The following is a 20272-nucleotide window of genomic DNA, read 5'->3' as shown; positions in this document are numbered from 1 at the left end:
TACGTAATGCTGGCTTCACTCAAAGACTAGTACACCTCGTCAACACAGGGTTAGATGCCTAAATGAATGAACAGTCTGCCCAAGCCCGCCTGGAAACTTGCTCTTGCTAAGTGACATTAAACCTGGGTCTATGGCTTCAAGAGGGACTAACTATGGTCTGCAGATCAGCTCAATGATATTGGACTCGAGTCTAATGACAGCACCACGAGAATATGACAGCACCAAAAAGCCATCTGCACCTTCCAAGCTGACTACTAAAACCATCAATGGGTCAGAATCCAACTTCCTACATCAATGTGATGCAATCTTTATCTTTCATCTTGTTATAACACTTAGCTTCCTCCTAAAAGTTTATGAATTGGTTTTGAGTATTTCCAGACCTAATGGCCCTTTGAAACAACTCTTCACTTTTTATTTGTCATTGGCTCTTCTGGGAAAACACATTTGCCAATTCTGGCTTGAAAAGACTCCCCTGGAGTGACATTTATCATTTACCCTCTTGTCATTACACTTCAGAGATATTTAACCTTGCAGATCATGCCTCCTTCTTTGCCAAACAGGAACCCTCAGAACAATCCATCACAGCACAATAGGTCACATTGTCCCCTGCAAGTTCCTACACACCACATGGTGCATGCCAGTCATGTGAATTAAGAGCCATTATTTTAAAATCACCTTCTAAATTCCTCTGCTTTTTATTTGTTCAAAAGAGATGGCACCCATGTTACTGCACTGCTATAATTTTAGGGTGAAAATGTATAAAAATATTTCTGACAAGGAGGAAGCATTGTCCTTGGTAAAAATCAAGTTATGTTTGTATTTTCTGCCTCCTAAATTGCACCTCATGGCTCTGTCTTTACTTCTACGTGTTCTCCATGTACGCACGCATGGGTTTAATTCTGTGTGCATCTCTGGAAGGCTGCATGGCAGAGTGCACAGATTCTGGGACTGCAGTTCTGGGTTTGACTCCTGGTTCTGCTGTTCATGAGCTATGTGTCCTCCAACTCATTTAACCTCTTTGTGCCTCAGTCTCTTCATCTATAAGATGGGGTGATTCTTAATACCTGAGGTTGTCGTGAGCTATAAAGAATTTAATATTTATATAGCATTTAGAACAGCAACCAGCATCTTGCAAGGATTCTGTTTTGTAAAGTAAAAGTCTTTTTTTTTGTTTACTTAACACATTTTCTTTTCAAAAATTTTGTGATTTGGGGATTTTCTGGTTCCCAGAACATATTAACATTGAGAGGCATCAAATGTTTTTGTAGGAGCCAAGTGTTTACTTGTTTACTCCAAAACACCAGTAGCTTCATGTTAAATCCAGAATCCATCTTGAAAAAAATATCCTCAAGGCTTTATTCATTTCATAAATAATGTATTTTATTTTATTGCATATGGCTATTAAGGAGAGCATCCATGATCAATACAGACTAAATACAATGCACTATTCTAGTTCCATTTATTCTTGTCTCCAGCAGCATCACATTGACCCTTATATACAGCGTGTACAGTGGAAGACAGAGCAAGATTAGTTAAGTCTTTTGTCATATCACAATAGCAAGAAATATATTTAACATCTTGATATCCAGAAACAATACGTACCCAAAAAAGAAAACACTGTTTAATAACTGTTAAAGTTTATATAGCAAAAAATATTTTAAATTTAAGGTAAGTCAGGCAAAATGTACAAAGACCCCAATATACATTGTGAAGTTTTAGCAAACATAACATTTATACATTTTGGTTCCATTCTGTAAACTAAATTAAAACTGTAAATATTGCATATGCCTTTTTTGAAATGTACAGGATAGAGGAACATTTAGTATATTTACCGACTTTTCATTTGCTAGTTTGAAGTTGCAGTATGAACATGAACCATTGATATAGAGGCATGACTACTCTAAGTATAGAGAGCTACTTAAATACCGTCATACACTGTATTCAGCAGGGCCCATATTCAGTCCTACGTACCTGGGGGAGTCACATAGCAAATACCGCCCGAGTCCTAGTCCCAAGACTAAATCAACACTTTAGGACATTTTACACATTTTTATAAAGTATGTCTATTATACACTGAAATCGACCTTCAAACTAACGTCGTACGCTCTATGCACTGCTGTGATGTGTACTTTTAGAAAAGTAAAACTTTTAAAAAACGTCCAGGGGGATCACTTTACATTCAACTTTGTCTTGCAATACAATCCTCTGTTCTAAGAGTTCAGCATGGAAGCAGGAAGACGTTTGCATTGCCATTAAATATATTCTTAAGACATTGAATTTTTTGGTCTTCCTCTAAAAAAGCCTCATTTTTAGTAATGCATTATTCTATAGCGATATATATCTATATATTTATATATAATTTTTTCTCCAAAAAAAAAGAAAAAAACAAGTTCACATCTCCAATGAACTAGTGTAACCTCTTCAGGACTATCAGAGAAGATAGGCACTGGGGATGCACCCATGGGAGAAAAAGGTCTGGGGCCCTCCATCATGTGTCAAGGGAGCAGCAAGATGACATGACGTTCTGCTGGTCAAGGGCAGCAGTTTTAGGGGACACCTGTGAGAATCGACACAACACTGGTATTTTCAGAACACTGAAAACGTAAGCGTAGTCTTGTCAGGAGTTTTCCAACACGTGGCATGTACTGTGAGATTGTTTTCCTTCTTTTTTCTTTTTCCATTAACCAATGCAGGGCCCGAAATGCCTCTTTTATCAGTTTCTTTCCTCCACCCCCCAACCCGTTTTTTGTTGTACTGTTGTTCAGGAAAGCCTCGTTGGCCCACACCATAGCATTATAGTTAAGATAATAAATACATTTTTAAAAACTCTGCTAATCCAGTGACCACCCTTGAATTGCTGGCATGCCTGGGGGAGTTTTTGGTTAAAGAAATGCAAGCTCAAGATTAAGGACAGCAGAGTCATTTGAGCTTGTAAATAGGATCAAAGGCTTTCGCAATTTGAAGTACCTACATAAACATCTACATAGAGAAGATTAAACAACTCTGTTAAAAAGAGATATTCAGCCCCTGCCCCAACACCTCCCCTCCCACCCCCAATACCCAATACAGTTGATGATTTCCAAAAGTAGGCTGCTTTAGTTACATATAATTATTATTTATTAATTCACCTTCAACGTCCAATCACAAATTTCATTCCCATAGAGAAATGTCAGCCCCACACTGGGCTCTGTCTGTGAGTAAACACGCAGGAACCTGGATTGGAGTCCAACAAGCAGCTGTGTACTGGGGCCAGTTGAATAAGGCTGATGACCACACTGGCGCCACATTCAGCAGAGATACACGGAGGTCCTGCCGGCCCCCAACCCCGCAAATCCGGCTTCACCTGGAACTGAGGTAGGACTGTGGTAGTTTTGAGTGTATGCCAGTAAATACCAGATTTTACCACTTTAATGGGTATTGGTAGAATCTCCTAGCATGCCGAGGGACAAATTGGCTTTGCCAAAATGAACGTCAGAAGAAATTAAGACACTGGCCACAATTTAAACGGCCAATGAAAACATCCCATTTTCTTGAGAATTACTTCTTCGGCAAATTGTGTTAAAACAATGAAACAAAACACAACACAAACAGCACAAGGATGAATGCCCCCTATGGGAACCAGTGAGGGAGGCGGCCGTTCTTGCCTTGTTGGTTTCATCTCTAGTACAGCCGCAGATGTTTAAAACAAAGTAATTGCTCAGGTCCAAAAGAACAATTGTAAGCAGCTTCAAATGTTTATAAAATGCTGAGCCTCTTCTTTTCCACGTGATTCTCTGATGTGTGATGTTGTGGTAATGAAGCCAGGCAGGTCTTCACTCTGAAAAAGACAGGAAGTCAGTCAGTAGTGATTGTCAGGAGAACAAGATGATCCTTAGAGTGAGAGAAAGATCCTTCTTAACCTGCCTTTCTAATCTGTGACTTTCATAAAATGATGCACTTTGGGAAGCAAACATTTATTCAATTCCCTCTTCCAGAAACAAGTTTGATGGGTACAGTCCTATTCGGTTTCCCTGGAGGCAGAACTACTAGGTTTAGAGTGAGTTGTGAGGTCCAGAGTGAAGCTCACATTTTCAACTGAAGAAAACTATTCACATGTGCTGTTGTGAGTCATTCCACTGAATGAGATATAGAGCCATAGCTCTATCCTTTAAAGAGAGGGGCTGTGTGACCTGGCAAGGGCCCCTCTAACTGCCCCTCTTGATGCTTTGAGGGGGAAAACCCACTGCCCTCCTGACAGGGCTGCTGAGAAGACGAGAAAACACAGCACACGTTAAAGTACATTGTAAACTACACCGACTGCCCAAAATGTGTATCATAGTAAGAAAGAGGGAGAAGTGATGAGTCCTGCTCTCAGGAATTTGGATCATCTACCCTATTCATAAAACAACCCAAGATTTCAAAAGCTCCTGCAATGATGCACTTGTTACATACTCTTCATCCACCCAAGTCTCCATGTTCCAGGTTAATTTACTTCCTTGCTGAGCGTGGAGGGGGCATGCCATTGGACCCCTACCAGCCATCGTTGTTACTGCCCTTCCAGACTAAAGACTTTAACCCAGGGGTCCTCAAACTACGGCCCGCGGGCCACATGCAAATACAAATATTGTATTTGTTCCTGTTTATTTTTTTTTTTTACTTCAAAATAAGATATGTGCAGTGTGCATAAGAATTTGTTCATAGTTTTTTTTTTAAACTATAGTCTGGCCCTCCAACGGTCTGAGGGACAGTGAACTGGCCCCTGTTTAAAAAGTTTGAGGACCCCTGCTTTAACCTTTTCCAGTTTCCAACATTTACAGCATATTCTTACCAGACTTGTTCCTTCTTTAAGAGATAGACTCTGACATTTCATGGCACAGTACCTTTTCAAAAAAGCTTAGGCTCTTCAACAAACATGCCAAGTTGTTCATCTCCCCGCTCTCCATAACTCTAGCTACTAGATTACTCGTGAGCACTGCTGCTCACGCCCTGCCCTAAGCAGGTCAGGTCCTTCCTTGCAGTTGTATTTCCATAACCTGCATTTCTGATCACTTAGAATTCTGATCCTAGACACCCACCACCCTCTCTGGTTTACTTCTTTGTAAATCTCATTCTCCGCTGTTCATCTTGAGTGCAGAGGACCGATCCCAGCAAGAGAGAAATTTCCAGTGTGTCCCACAACGGGGAGTGAGTGTGTGAAACCTCCCGGACTCTGCACGCCAGGCAGGCAGTCCCCTGGCTCAAACTGAAAGCACCGACTGCATCGTGTGGCCAGAAAAACAAAAGCCTGCACAGACTGGGTGCTGTCGACCTGCGAAGGAAATACTGGTTCTTGTCATGACTGTTTTTAAAATGTCCCTGCAAGGAGGCAGTGCTAAGTGTGACTTATTATTTTTAAAAAGCATTACTTAGGTCCTTCAAAAAATATAACAGGCAAACTGTTCTACGAACGAAACCTAACGGAAAACAGGACCCAAACTGTCCTTCGAAGGAAAGATGCGTCCTCCAGCTATTTCACTTATTATGATTGTGACTTCCGGGTCTAAGAGAGGCTGCCCTGAGAATATGAACATCTTAAGGTTTGCACACCTTAAAGGCAGGCACTTGCTAAAATGTACCTGAATTGGCCGCTCACTCTAAAATGACTGCATTTTGTCACTCAAGCCGTGATTGTGAGACGAATCCACCACCACCCCAGAGTAGTAAATCCAGACCCCACGGATCCACTTAACGAAAGATTTCTATTCACAGTTTATTTTTACACTAATGATTAGCTAAATGTGGCTAAACTGTCTCCTGTTAACTCCATACCCGTTTCCTGAAAGCAGCTAAACAAGTTCTTTATTTCCCCCAATTTAAAACACATAGTCATATAAATGGGGGGTTCATGATTGCTGGAAATTTACTTTCCATTCTCATCTACAAAGTCAGAGGGCCATGGTCACTGTCACTTCGTTTTCAAGGATGCTTTGTTGCTATGAAACAAGTCCTATCACTAGATGTTCGTGAGCTCTCATCAATTTGAACACATACTTTTATTTTCTGAAGTATGATACAATTATCATGACCTTAATTTCTATGCATTACCATTATGAAAGAAAAGAGTTGATAATGGCAAGGAAATCATTCATTCATGCTTTTATTCATAAAATAACCTTTACAAAAAAATTCTCGTTTGGCGCAGGGCCTCTCTAAGGCACATGGGGTATGCATGAGTGAGAGAGTTCCTATCAGAACGGGAGTCCACAGCAGCCCTTCTCTTGGGAGGGAGTGAAAGCAGGCCTTTGAAACATGTGCAGCACTCCAGAAATGCCTAGACTGTAGAGGACTGCCAGGCTGCGGTTACCAGCAAAGGAGAAAGCTATTCCAAAAGCACAGCAGAAGCGAGGGCTGTCAGCAACCCAGCGATGCAATTTAATGTTGGGACAGTAAGGAACCCAATTTCCCAGGAGGATGAGCTGCCCTAGGCCTCTAAGGAAAGGAAGGGGCAGGGAGAGCCACTGATGACTGCGGTGCAGGCACACGCGTGCATGGACTGTCGCAGGAGGAGGAATCTGCTCATGGTACCTGAGACAGGAGCGAGCAGGCTCAGGCCAGGGGGGCCAGGAGGAGGACGGCCACCAGCTCAGAGGCCGTTGCTTGGGCATGAGGTGTGCAGTGCTTCAAAGATATTTTTGAATATAGAGATGTGCACTAGAGCAAAGACAACATGGATGCAACCTGTCTCCTCTTAGGCTATAGAACAACGGCTTTCCCTGGACGCCTCCTATCACTGCAAAGGGAGAGAACTGAGACTGGCGGGTCTCCTCGTGGCTCATGGAACCTCAGTCCGTGCCACCCCGCGCCTCCACTGAAACATCTGTGGCTTACCACCAACTCCCTGGACATCCTCCCCCACAGGAAGTACCCACAGCAAACATAAATACAGCTAGCCATCAAAGGCAATCCTTGCTGAGATGCAAAAGAAGGAAAAGGCTGTGGATACCTCCAAATCGGAGTGAGATGACTATTACTTGCCGAGCAAAAGGATTCTGACAAAATCTATGGAAGGTAAATATGAAGAATGCGCAGAGGAAAAGGGGTCTGTTTTAGAAACCTAACTACAACTTGTTAATGTTATGGAAAGAAAGCCGGATATAGAAGATAAGTGTCTCAACTGAGATCTAAAACACCCTTTTCCAATATGGGTGGGATGTAAATCTCTGGTGCACATGCCAGCAAGGGCTCTGACCTAGGAACACAGGAGGGAATCAGCCACAGGAAAAGGTGGCATGGGAACTACTCAGGAAAGATGCCAGGGCTAAAAGCATTAGCATCAAACCAGGTCTGGAGGCCACCTGGAAACCATTCTTAAGGGTCACTCCCCCACCCACAGGAAGAAGGGGAGAGAGGCAGGAGCTAGAACCTAGGAATGTGAGCACACAGTCTTTTTATTTAAAGTAAGTTAAGTTATCCCTCCCCTTGCAAATTAATCTGGTTCTTCCAGACAAGCAAATAAAATGTCTCCTAACACTGCTACTGTCCTGATAAATTCAGCTTCCATGGAGGGCTTCCTAATGATGAGATTCAGCAAAATTTTATTTATTTGATTATCTATATTAATTCTAGTAGAAGCAAAGAACAAATGATTAATTTTAGGATCACTGCACACTGAATATTCATTAAGAGGGGAGACATTCTTTGAACACATTAGGTGCAGCAGCAAAACAAAGAGAATATAGCAAGAAGCATGTGTTGGTCATGAATGCAATTACAGAACAACCTGCATCGGTTCTGCTCCTAGAGGCAATGCAGCTAAAAATAAACTTATTGATACTCACTGAATCTGTCATATAATTACACACTGTACTATTCTGCAGCTTAGACATTGCTCTGTCCAAAATCCCATTCACAGGAGCATTGATCTAGAGTTACTTGATTTAAAACACAACTTTCAGCAAAAAGATTAAAGTTGTTCCATATGACAGGTCATCCAGGCTAGCTAGTCCCCATATTTTGTTTTTCTGCTTTGTCACTATGACAAATGATGTTCATATGAGTACAGTCCCAGGTTCCAGTTAATTCCCTGGAGACTACTAATAATTCCACCCCATTTCTAAAATATTGAAGAGCAATCAGAATGCAAATGACAAGAATAAAGGTGGGGTCCAGTAAAGACCAAACCTTCAATCTGCTCTATTTTACTAGATGATAGATAGATAGATAGATAGATAGATAGATAACTGAAAAACTTTGCCATTAAAACAAGTAGGAAAGCTCCCTTTCCCTAGGTGGCACAAATGTTAAAATACTAACATTCCACACCACCTGTCTGCTGGGCTCCATGATTCCAGTCACATTAGTGAAACATACAGTGAAACATCAGGTCTAGAATGTAGAGCTCTATGGAGGGCTCCATATATAGCTCCATGATACAACTCCATGTAGGGCTCCATCAACATCTCCATGGAGGGCTCCATACATAGCTCCATGGAGGGCTCCATTCACAGCTCCATGGAGGGCTCCATATACAGCTCCATGGAGGGCTCCATATACAGCTCCATGGAGGGCTCCATACACAGCTCCATGGAGGGGTCCATTCACAGCTCCATGGAGGGCTCCATTCACAGCTCCATGGAGGGCTCCACACACAGCTCCATGGAGGGCTCCATACACAGCTCCATGGAGGGCTCCATATACAACTCCGTGTAGAGCTCCATATACAGCTGCATGTAGGGCTCCACATAGAGTCCCATGTAAGGCTCCATGTAGCCCCATATGAAGCTAAGAGCAGAGTTTCATGTGCAGCCCATGTAGATGGTCCCATGGAGGGCTCCACGGCACTGCTGCAGGGAACAGGGCCTCACTGGCCTCACGGTAAGCAACACCGGACCAAATAGAGTACAAATCCATTTAGTAGGTAACATTTTCAGGCATATCCGAATTAAAAGTTCTACAGACATGATTTGCATGACAAAATGAAAAAATATACTTAAAATAAAAATTTATATTTTGGTAGCAACTATGATTAAGAAATGAACTCTCTGGTGAGCCCACACCTGTCCTTCAGGCCCATTCAGACCTTTTGTGTTAAACATAGAATTATGGAGGGAAAAATAAACCTGATAGTTCAGTATCTCCATATTTTACTGAAAGCAAAACACTCTTAGAATATACAAGCAAAAAAAAAAAAAAAAAAAAGTTAAGGTTGGGTGTGATAACGAACAAGTCAGAGATTCTAAGAAAAACGGTTACTAGAACTTTTCTTTTAAATTGGAAAAAAAAAAATCACTTAAAAGGAAAATATGGAAGAACAAGCTTCCCTGGATAAATTGGGGTAGTAAATTACTTTACCAACCCTACTTGTGGAAGAGTTAAAACGTTACATGAGCTCATCACTTCCACTGAGCAAACCATTTCATTCTGAATGCTTGTTATTAAAGAAATTTCCTAGCATCAAGTTGTAACTTGATGTTAATGACACAATATGAAACAGGATGAGACAATGAGAAAACCTAGTTTTCATATAAGGCTTGGGTTAATAAAAGGTATCTCTCCTTTTTTAGCTCCTGTTTAATCCTTCACATAAGACTTTGTCTTAATCCCCAAAGACTAGAGTAACCAGGCCTCCTGGACTGTTAGCTACACACTTCCAATGACCTCCACATAGTCAAGCTTTCACCCACAGCCACTGTATTAATTTTATATTGCATAGCTTCAGCCGACTTTATAGCAGAATACCTAAGTATGCATTTCTTTTCTGTACTTGTTATTAAAAGGACTGATGTGTGCATCCTATAAGCTACTCTTCTATGGTAAGGTTTTCCCACCACACCTGCAGCAGCAGTGTCCAACGTCATAGGAGAAATATTGTTATTTTTCAGCACAAACGCCCAAGAGGCAACAATGCCTCTCACTGCCGGTGGACCCTTCTGTTCAATTATAAAATGTTAGGCCTTTCTAGGTAAAATCCAGGTGAGGGAGCATCAGTGATTTGCCCCAAACCTCACAGCTGGTCAGCAGGAGAGGAAAGTCCTTAACTTCTCCCAGAACTTTCCTCACTACTCCACTTGGGGCCATCAATGTCAATTTCTGCAAATGATGAAAAGGTAGTGAGGCTGAGGAGGAGGCCTGGAATTTTCACTTGGGGACCCAGAGTTTAGACATTTACACGGTACCATGAGCTCTTTACACAACTCTTCCCGGCGATACAAAACACTGCAGACAATGAATCTCTGCTCTGTGCATCTATCTCCCCTGCTAGGCGAAGAGTTGGACCATGCCTGTCCCCAGCATCTGGCACAGTACTTGTTTGGTCCTTACAAAGCTTTGTTGAATTAAATTGAAACAAAAACCCATGTGGTTTATGCCATTTCTCACAGGCAGAAAGGCTAAACATTTTTTTTTTAAAGGAGAACAAAACTTTAGAACTGTCTGAGGTTCAAGAGAAAAGACCTTAAAAGAATGAGAATGGCATTCTAAGACAGAGGTCAGCAAAGTACGGCCAAATCTGGCCTGTTGCCTGTTTCTGCAAATAAAGTTTTATTGGAACACAGCCACACTCATTCATCTGCATTATGACTGCTTTCACACTTTAATAGCAGAGTTGAGTATTTGTTACAGAGACTGTATGCCCCACGACATAAGGAAGACAATGAGGAGAAAGAAGGACTAATTTGTCAAAATAATACTGTCTATTTCCATCTGTATATTACACCTGGGAACTAACTGATACCCCTTTGAAAATTTTCTGCAAGCTTACATACTTTAGAAATGCAATACTATCTACTAAAAACCATGCTATCCGATTACAGACCCTACTGAAAATAAGGAAGCAGGTTATGAAACCATTTATGAAGCTGACACCCTTTTGGAATTAATTTTCCTTACCTATGGTTCTTCTATGTGGTTTCTCATGTATAGCACAAAAGTACTGAATAACTCTGATTATTACTAAATATATCTCACACTACCACTCTCTCAACTTTAACAGAGGTAAAATTATACACATCAGATCTGCGATGGAAAAGGGCCAAATTTTTTCTCTTCCTTAGGTCACTGGAAAATGTGAATATAAGCATTATGATTCTGCCCTACAAAATGATAAGAATATCTAGACTAAATGATAACTTGCCTAAAAGTTGCAAATAGCCTATGTATGGTATAATTCTTTCCTCAAATTTAACACATTATAGTTATGATTTTATACTGATATAAAAAAATACGTTTTTTATTTACACTATAAAAATGTTTATATTGCTTATATCTGAAGTTCTCAAACCTAAATGCTTTTCCTATGAAATATGGTAATACAGAATAACAATGTATTCAAACTATATCCATCCCCATTAGCTTGTTGTTACGTATCATTACAAATGAACCTTTCTTTCAAATGTTTAAATATTTAAGAGTGGCTACTACATTTTTTTGCTTTTTTAATTTCATGATTAACTCCTTTTTTTGTTTTCAGCATTGAAATTAAAATATGCATTTTCTGAAGCCTGAAATTATGCCCAATGCAGCTCAAATACCTTCTATAATATCACTAAATGTGACAAACTTATGAGACACCTAAATAGGTATACCCTTGGGATTCTAAAATATGTTTTTCATATTTAACAAAAATGCAGTAATTTGAAAATGTATTAAAAATAGGTATACTGAAGTGCTTGTCTTTCACTATAGGGAAAAAAGGGAAAAACTGTGTGATCCACTGCCTCCCCTTTTCCCCACCCCACTAGGCCACTGAGAGGTCCAATCCTCCCGCTATTTCAGCGGTTCTCAACCTGTGGGTCGCAACCACTTTGGGGGTCGAACAACCCTTTCACAGGGGTCGCCTAAATACATCCTGCATATCAGATATTTACATTACGATTCATAACAGTAGCAACATTACAGTTATGAAGTAGCAACAAAAATAATTTTATGGTTGGGGGTCACCACAACATGAGGAACTGTATTAACGGGTCGCCGCATTAGGAAGGTTGAGAACCACTGCTCTAGATGCTGAGCTCCCACTGGGCACAAATGTAGTGGCCTCTGCAGCATCTGCTTCTAAACTGTAGGTAAATTCCTCCCAGACTATGGTGTGTAACATCTGCATAACACAGGACGTCAGCTTTGCCTCTTGGGAGGAAAACTGTATCTAATGTAACAGCCCTTGTGAAAATGGGCACTCTGTCAGATCGACCAGTAAGGTCAAGGCTGAAGGTCAAACCCTACTCAGGAATTGAAGTGCATAGTCTCTTTACCCGGCACAGGTCAGAGTACTCATTCCATCATCAGTCACCACAAAAGCATTCCTGGGAACTTAGGAATGACTCAGGGCAAGCTGTTCCCACACCTTAAAACCACATGCCAGTCCCATGGCTCAAGCAGACGTGGGTGTGGAAAGCCACTGGCCCCACCAGACGTAGGGTCCTGGGGCCCAGGACCCACCGCACCAGCCTGTTAATAGGGACATTATCCTCCCGCCCTGAATTTTTCACTGGGTCATTGTGAAACTACCAAATGAAATTCTACGTATACAATTTATAAATAACACAAATACATATATATATATTTTCACATGCGGCAAAGCACATGCTATTGGCATGACTTGCATCTTGTGGTTGATCCTTTTGCTTTCTTCATGCACCTTTAAAAGATGTACACATGTAACCACATGTTTTGTTTTGAACTACAAAGACTTCTTAAGCCCGGGCAGCCCTTTGCTGCCAAGGAAAGCCTGCTCCTCCCACCCTGCTCTTTGGGCTAAGTTGTGGAGCCACAGCCGTGGTATCTGAGTACATTGGCCATCACAGCTTTTTCTTCATTCAAAATTATATCCATGAATGACATCACGAACAATTGCAAATTCAGCAGCACACAAACAACTGATGAATACACAAAAACAATGGCAAATAGCTCCCGGAATAAAATGAATAAACTTGTTTTAATGGGAGAGAAGCAGAACAGAAGTAGAATTGTTTTTCTGGGGGTAACTCTAGGTCATGTAAAGCTAACAGTTCTCAAACACTGCATAGGGCGCCTTGCCTAGCTGCTTTCTTCACGCCCCGTGGATGGGACAAAACGCCCAAATAGGGGCTCCATGTGTCCCTGGGTAGGCAGCTGCACCAAGGGAGAATGCACAAATTCCTCTTCATGTCGCCTGTGCCCAGCCTGCACGATGGGTTATCAACTAGCTGGGCTCTGATTAGTTGGGGCCACAGGGCATTGCCTCTGTGTTTTCTCTGGCTTCTATACAAAGATGCACCAAAATAGAGATGGACATTTAAATTCCTCTGGTGCAGATAAGAGACGGAGCTGACCCAAGTTCACCGATTCAGTGTGCATGCTCCTCACACACAGGCTAGGAGGAGGGGCGGGGGTGTCTTTCTCAAGCAGCTCACCAGCGCTTCTCAAGCTTCACACCCTCCGCTCCAAACTCATTCCACAGTGCTTTCTTAAGGTGGAAATTCTATGAAATACCTGGACTGATTTCAGTTTCGAGATCAGCTGAAGAATTAAGTCAGTTTGTTCGATAGCCTGAATTTAGCACCCCTCACAGGAAAGCAGAATATCCGGGAGACCCTGAGTCAGGGAGAGCTAGAAGCGAGGCTGCACATGGCACTGACGTAGCTCCAAGAGATCTAGCTGTCCAAGGTGTACCCCAGGATTTTTTTAAAATAAATTTTTATTGATTTCAGAGAGGGAAAGAGAGATAGAAACATCAATGATGAGAGGAAAAATCACTGATCCACTGCCTCCTACATACCCCACACTGAGGACTGAGCCCACAACCCGGGCATGTGCCCTGACTGGGAATTGAACAGTGACCTCCTGGTTTCATAGGTCGACGCTCAATCACTGAGCCATGCCGGCCAGGCCCCAGGATTTTTTTACAGACAAAGGCACTGTGTTGCCTAGAAGACACAGAACCAGCTAGCAGCAGGCCTCCCCAAACAGTGCCTCCCCCTGGGCCAGGAAAGGCTCTCCAGCATGGCCGTGGTATGCTGGCGGGAAGAACTTTCCACCCCAGGGTTTTTCCTTAAAAAAAATAAGAGTGATAATAAGACCTGTCCTCCAAGGAGGTTCTGAGGGTTAAATACCATTTGAAAATGTTTTATAAATTATAAGGTGCTTTACAAGTATGTTTGTGTAATCAAGTATGCAATTCTATGACTAAACACTGGCACTTTGATTTCGTAGTTTATCTTGTGCAAATTTCTGGCTGCCTTCCCCACTTCAATTACACCTCGGTATCTTTACTGCACTAGAAAACTTTTAGGGTTCTTCACATCTTATGTACTACTTTTGAGAAAGAAATGGAAGACTAGACATAACCTCACTAAGGAAGACGACACGATGACAAAAGGAGGTGACATCACTAGAAAAATTCCAAATTACTACATTCTGTTCCAAAGGGACTATAGCTCCCTTTCACAGTTAAATATGAACGAACATCCTTACAATCGACGGCTGACCAGACTCTCCATGGCCCGTTGTTACCTCTTTCACGTCACTGACTCTCACCCAGCTCCCTCTATGTCAGCCGCACAGGTTGACTTTTATCCTGGAACATACTAGCAATCTTCAGTCCCAGGGCCTTTGCATGGCTACTCATTCCCTTTGCCTATATGGATTCTCCCTCTAAGTACCTACAAGACTTGCTTCTTCACTGCCTTGAAGTTGTCACCTTCTCCCACTTTATTTTCTAGACCCATGGTCGGCAAACTGCGGCTAGAGAGCCACATGCGGCTCTTTAGCCCTTTGAGTGTGGCTCTTCCACAAAATACCCCGTGCAGGCGCGCACACACGGTGCGATTGAAACTTCGTGGCCCATGCACAGAAGTCGGTATTTTGTGGAAGAGCCACACTCAAGGGGCCAAAGAGCCGCATGTGGCTCACGAGCCACAGTTTGCTGAGCCGCAGTTTGCTGACCGATGTATTTAGACCATTTATCACCACTTATAATACTTCATATTCTGAACACATTTTAAAATTAAGTTTATTTCCTAGGTTTCAAAGGTAGACTTGAAGACTCAGTACCTTCTGCTTTTTTTCTTTTCTTTTTAGCTTAGAAACCAAACCCCTTTCTTGTAGCCTGTACTTTAATATATTTCAAAGGAGTGAAATATTTAAAAAAGCATTTAGCATGTAACAACTGGCCTCTTTGCAGTGAAAAAATATGAAAGTGTAATAGTTTGGTTAAATTTGAAAGGTGAAGGGAGATCTAACCCTTTCTGCCTCTGTCCCTCCTGCCCCAAAGCCCAGCCTTCTACCCTCCCCAGCAGCCCTTAAGTGAAGTTCCTGTCGTTTTTTGTTTGTTTGTTTTTTTCTGGAAAGAACAGATTAAAGGTGGGAAAAGGTAAGAATGACAGGAAACTCACCTGGAGCTGACTCCATCAGCCTGATGGGTTGGTAACACAGAGCTGCCCAACCAAATGGGACTGCCCTACTCCGACTACAGTGGCCACTGTGGTGGAAGGCAGGGGGTCCAGCAGCAGCAGGCTTCCAGAGCAGGAGGCACTATGAGTGGAGGGGGCTGCTGCTGGCCAGGAGGCCTCCTCCGCACAGGAGGAGAAGGGGGCTCTCCTGGATAGATCATGGATGTCTGCAAAAACGACGGGATACACACTTTTACAAAAGGCATCAGAGCCACCCAGGTGCCAGGTGCTTCGTAAGAAAACGCAATCCTATTGGGAAGTTATTAGGATGGTTAAAAATTAAGCAATTCTGAAACATAAAATATAAAAACAACTAAGACTATATTAAATGTGTGTGGATTCTTTCTGAGAAAAACAGTAACTAAAAATGTTTACTTTCTGTGGAAAGGCCCAGTTGTGTGCAACCAGCAGTATGAACCCCATTTTCTTTTATTTTCTTTTTTTAAAAAATATATTTTTATTGAGAGTCAGGGAGAGGGGAGAGATAGAAACATCAATGATGAAAGAGAATCATTCATGGGCTGCCTCCCGCACGCCCCGCACTGGAGATTGAGCACGCAGCCTGGGCACGTGCCCTTGACTGTAATTGAACCCGGGACCCCTCAGTCCACAGGTCAACGCTGTATCCACAAAGCCAAGCCAGCTAGGGCATGAACCCCATTTTCAATGTGAGCTCTCTCGTGGGTGCAGCTGTGAATGTCTAGGGAATTCACAGGAAGAATTCCTATCACACATTAAAGAGGGAGTGTCTTTTTAAAGCAATACTTAAAGGCGAGCCAGAGAAGAATCAGCAGGCACAGGAAAGGGAGACCAATAAACCAGCCCTGGGAAGTTTCTGGAATACCACCACTGCCAACAAAGACTGGGCACAAAGAGAAACACTGGAATCGTGAGGAGGCAAGGCTGCCAAGAGCTTAGAGCAGGCTGACACCTAGGAGGTAGGACCCCAGCAAAATCAAGCCTCTAGTTTCTCAGAGAAGAAAACTGATCCAGAAATGCAGCCTCCTCGAATGCACCCCAAGTCTGTGTAGGGAGGGGGCTCAACGTCTGGATGGTTCCTTCAGAACTTTCGAGCAAGGGCACCCACAGCTCCAGCAGGGACATCCCATTCTTTGTCTTCGGCCAAGAATGCCTGAAGAGTGGGCACCTAACGTAGGGCTCACAGTGGCTGCCCAGAAAGCAGCTGGAGTGGGGTGCTGTCCAAGTGGACTGTAAAGGCGCCGAGGGGACAGAGGCTTGTTTCAGACCTGCCTGTATCTCCCAGAACATCTACTCCCGTGTTGGTACACAATGAATTCTCAATAAACCGACTGGCTTCAACATCAACCATCTCCCAGCTTTAGGAAATGGCTGCACACCCCCTGACTTCAGAACGTTCCAACTGAACTGCAGGGACCCCGGAGCTGTGAAGATGAATGCTTATTGCCCGGAGTTATTCTAGGAACTTAATTAAATGCTCCATGCCGGGGAAACGTGGATATTTTACTGCTGCGGTTATTTCACTTGGAACTAAGACTACTAATAAACCAGCACTACTGATAAGCTAAACTGCAAATAATGATAAGAGGCAAAACAGAATTAAGGTGAGTCAGTTCTGTGGCATCTTTATAATTTTGATAGGACCCTAAAGACAAAAATGTCATTTGGAAGCTACAGAAATGTTAAACTTGAGAAGAAAATGCTCACTGCAAAACTTTGCCAGAATAAGTAAAATTTTAAAGAATTTCTAAAAAGTCATTCATGTGTATAAGTTTGTCAGGCTTTGCTGTTTAATATATCCACACCATTATTAAAAGTTTTAAATCTGTTTACTCAACCAGTTCAAGTCAGTTTTCTAAAACTGACTATACAATAAATTTACACTCCTGAATTTATATGATCCTAAAGAAGAAAAATATTAGATCTTGCAGTTTTGCAACTAACATATTTTACTAAAGCACAGCTGAATATTTTCAACTGAATTGTGCATTTTTTAGAAGTCTACTTGGTGAAGTAGAGGTTTCACCAAATTTATTTGATATATAGAACTGGAAGAGCATAGATATAGCTTATGGATTTGTTTTGTTCCCTTTGCATATGAAAAGTGTTATTTTTATGTCACTTTTCTGTTGAAAAACAATAAAATAAAACCCCTATGATCATACGAGAATAAAACAGAAGCACAGCATGGCCAAAGATCACTTCAGTAATCTTTTTTTAAATGCATCCAGGGGGTGGTATAAGAAACTGGCCACTATGACCTTCCTTTCTAAGAATTTTTGTTGTCTTGTAAGTTCAGAACCCAGTGATGTCCACCGTGTACCAGAATGCTAGTACCTCCATTTCTGATCTTCAAACAAAACCAAGCTGCTCATCATTCTAATCCATGCCTTACTGTCCAGAGTTCCTCCAGCATTATTTGCTTCATTTCTGTCCTATTTGCAAACTTTTCCCCCTACTTCACAATTTCCCTCTAACTCATCCATCCACCAGGGGCTCTGGAAGCCAGGAACAAGGCAAGGGATGCAGGAGGCCCTGCTGGGTGTGCAGTGGGCCTGGCAGGGCAGTGGCTGGTGGTGAATCTCACATGATGGGCTTGGGGGTGGCCTCTGCAACAGACCTGGGAACTCATCCGCATCAGATGGTCACTTACTTCAGTCCCTATTTTCAGTGACTTTCCACCACCAGCATTGGGCCAATTCCCAGGCCCTCAGTGGAAGGCAAGATTTCACAGACGGCTCCGAACCTCATGCAGGGAGTCTGCTGGGCTTAAAAGTGAGGATTCCCTAGAGAGCACATCAGAATCTCCACCCTGTCACCTTTTCTGCCTGACTTGCTAAGTGATCAACAGATAACCTACCGCAAGGATATTCTGAACTTTGCTTTCTTCGTAACCTGAAGAATAGCTTCATCACGCCATTCATCCCCAATGGAAGGAGAAAGCCTTCCCCTATTTTGTTGATCCTGTGTGACAGAGAGTCTCCAATCCCATGCCTCTTGTCAACAGAGATGCTGGGTAGAGCACTTGTGCACATTGCTTACAACGGCAGGCGCATGGCCCCGAGGCTGCCATCTGCTAGGAAGGAAGTACTCTCTCCTAGGATGCTGCAGAGACTGACAGCGAATGTAAACAAAATCCTGAGTCACCCGCACGAGTACCATGAGGCCATGGATGCCCGATTACATTTCTGAAAACTATGGGTAGCTTATGACTCTTTATGTTTGCTTAGGTCTTCTTTATTCTTTTGCATGTGGGGTTATATTATAGTCACATTCGCAGAAAGGTAGCACCTTTGGGGAAAAACATTTCTCTTCATATAAAAACTCAATTACATGTTTTCATTAGGGGGAAAAAAAAGAGGGAGGGCGCCTTTAAAAAAGGACACTGGTAAAAGAACTCACTCCGCAGAATACCTTGCAACAACTGATGACTTACTTATGGGTTCTTAGGCAAATTCTAAATTGGTTAGTTTTCAAATAAACTCATCATTAAATAGGTTAATGACTCATTTCTTAGGAACCTGTTAATGGACTTATTCATAATGAGGAGTATATGATATACTACTTATAGAGTAAATGCATCTTAAAGACACCTCGAGCAGCAATCGAAACACCAAATGACCCCTTAGGTATAATCAGTGGCCCAGGGTGAACCAATCTACAAAGAGCAAGAACATACATTTTCCCAAATAGAGGCCTTTTGATCTGAATTATCCCCAAAATTTTATTTCTTCTTCTTTTTTATTTCACAAGCACATGAGAGTGTTTAGCAAAACTTCACTCTTCTGCCTCATCAGTAACACGGCTCACATAGTCACGAGCAGCCCTAGTTCCCTGATTAAAACATACTCCTGATTTAGGAACACCTCTGCATTCTCTATTTCTGCCCACTAGCATACCTTGTCTATGCCTGAAAGAATTTACTGAAATGTTCCAAAGTAAAAAGATGGATACCAACTCCCCAAATACTAAACGTTCTAGAGGGAACAAGCTATATCCTGGGAGAAAGTTATTCATCGGTACACAAAGACCTACAGAGACAGAGAATTCCCTATTCTTTCTTGATAGTATTTACAAACATCCCTACCAACTAATTAAATCAGTGACCTTGGAAAAGACTCCCGACCTCCCTTGGGCTCTGTTTTCACAACCTTAAAAATAAGTTACATTATACCAATGGTTCCCCTACCCTTTTCCCTCAAAACGACCTTGTATTTTTCCCTGGTTGTCACTACACTGTGTGGAAAGAGTTTTAATGTATTTGGTGGTGGTAGTGATGGGGAGGTATCTTATCAAGTATAATATATATAGTTTGCTTTTCTGAAACAAAAACAGGAGAAGAAATGTAAGTTTTCCACCTTGCAGACCACTAGAAGTCCTGGAAGTGAGACTAAAAAAAAAAAAAAAAAAAAAAGAAACAAAAACACACCCTGAACAGATGACCAACCAACCAACTTGATTTGACCCTAAAATCCCTGACAATATGAGAACCCTGAAAGTAGTATCAAATCCTAAACTCTTCAGAGGGGACTTTCCTTCAACGTCCGGTCTTTCTGCTTAACTGTCTCCATTTTACTCCAATGAATAATGCACACGGAGAAATTATCACCCAAGTGAAATAAAAAACAAAATGTTATAGGAAAATGCTGGTGAAACAGCATCTTTGTATGAAGCCCTACACTATTCCCAACACTTTGGCTTGAGAATCTTGGGTAAATCACTAGCCCTCTTGAAGCTGAAGGTTCCTTATTTTAAAAATTGGGGCTCCAAGTGGCCCTGTCTATGTCATAAGGTTTTTGGATGTTATGTGATACTATACATATGAAAATGTCTTAACACTATGAAGTAAAGAAAAACACCTTTTTGAATTTTAGGCAAATATTCTGATGCAAAGGGGAGAGGGGCTTGCA

The 20272-nt window shown here is 42.0% G+C and overlaps 1 protein-coding gene across 2 annotated transcripts in view; it reads right to left on the bottom strand.

Moving 5' to 3' along the window:
• Positions 1 to 1364: 1364 nt before the first annotated feature.
• IRS2 (insulin receptor substrate 2) overlaps positions 1365 to 20272 on the bottom strand; it is a gene marked incomplete at both ends in the record, with an annotated part of 29165 nt that continues 10257 nt past the window's right edge. The window contains one exon of one of the 2 annotated variants that reach the window (XM_081082397.1): positions 1365 to 3817. In XM_081082397.1, the coding sequence (XP_080938523.1) occupies positions 3813 to 3817 (5 nt within the window). Of the gene's footprint in view, positions 3818 to 15341; positions 15551 to 20272 lie in introns of those variants that run through there. The other variant, XM_081082396.1, reaches the window with a different exon arrangement.

The sequence above is a fragment of the Myotis nattereri genome, assembly GCF_964212035.1.
Source record: "Myotis nattereri genome assembly, chromosome: 2".
Classification (NCBI taxonomy): domain Eukaryota; kingdom Metazoa; phylum Chordata; class Mammalia; order Chiroptera; family Vespertilionidae; genus Myotis; species Myotis nattereri.
Note: the sequence above shows the minus strand (reverse complement) of the source record. Positions and strands in the feature narration are given on the sequence as shown.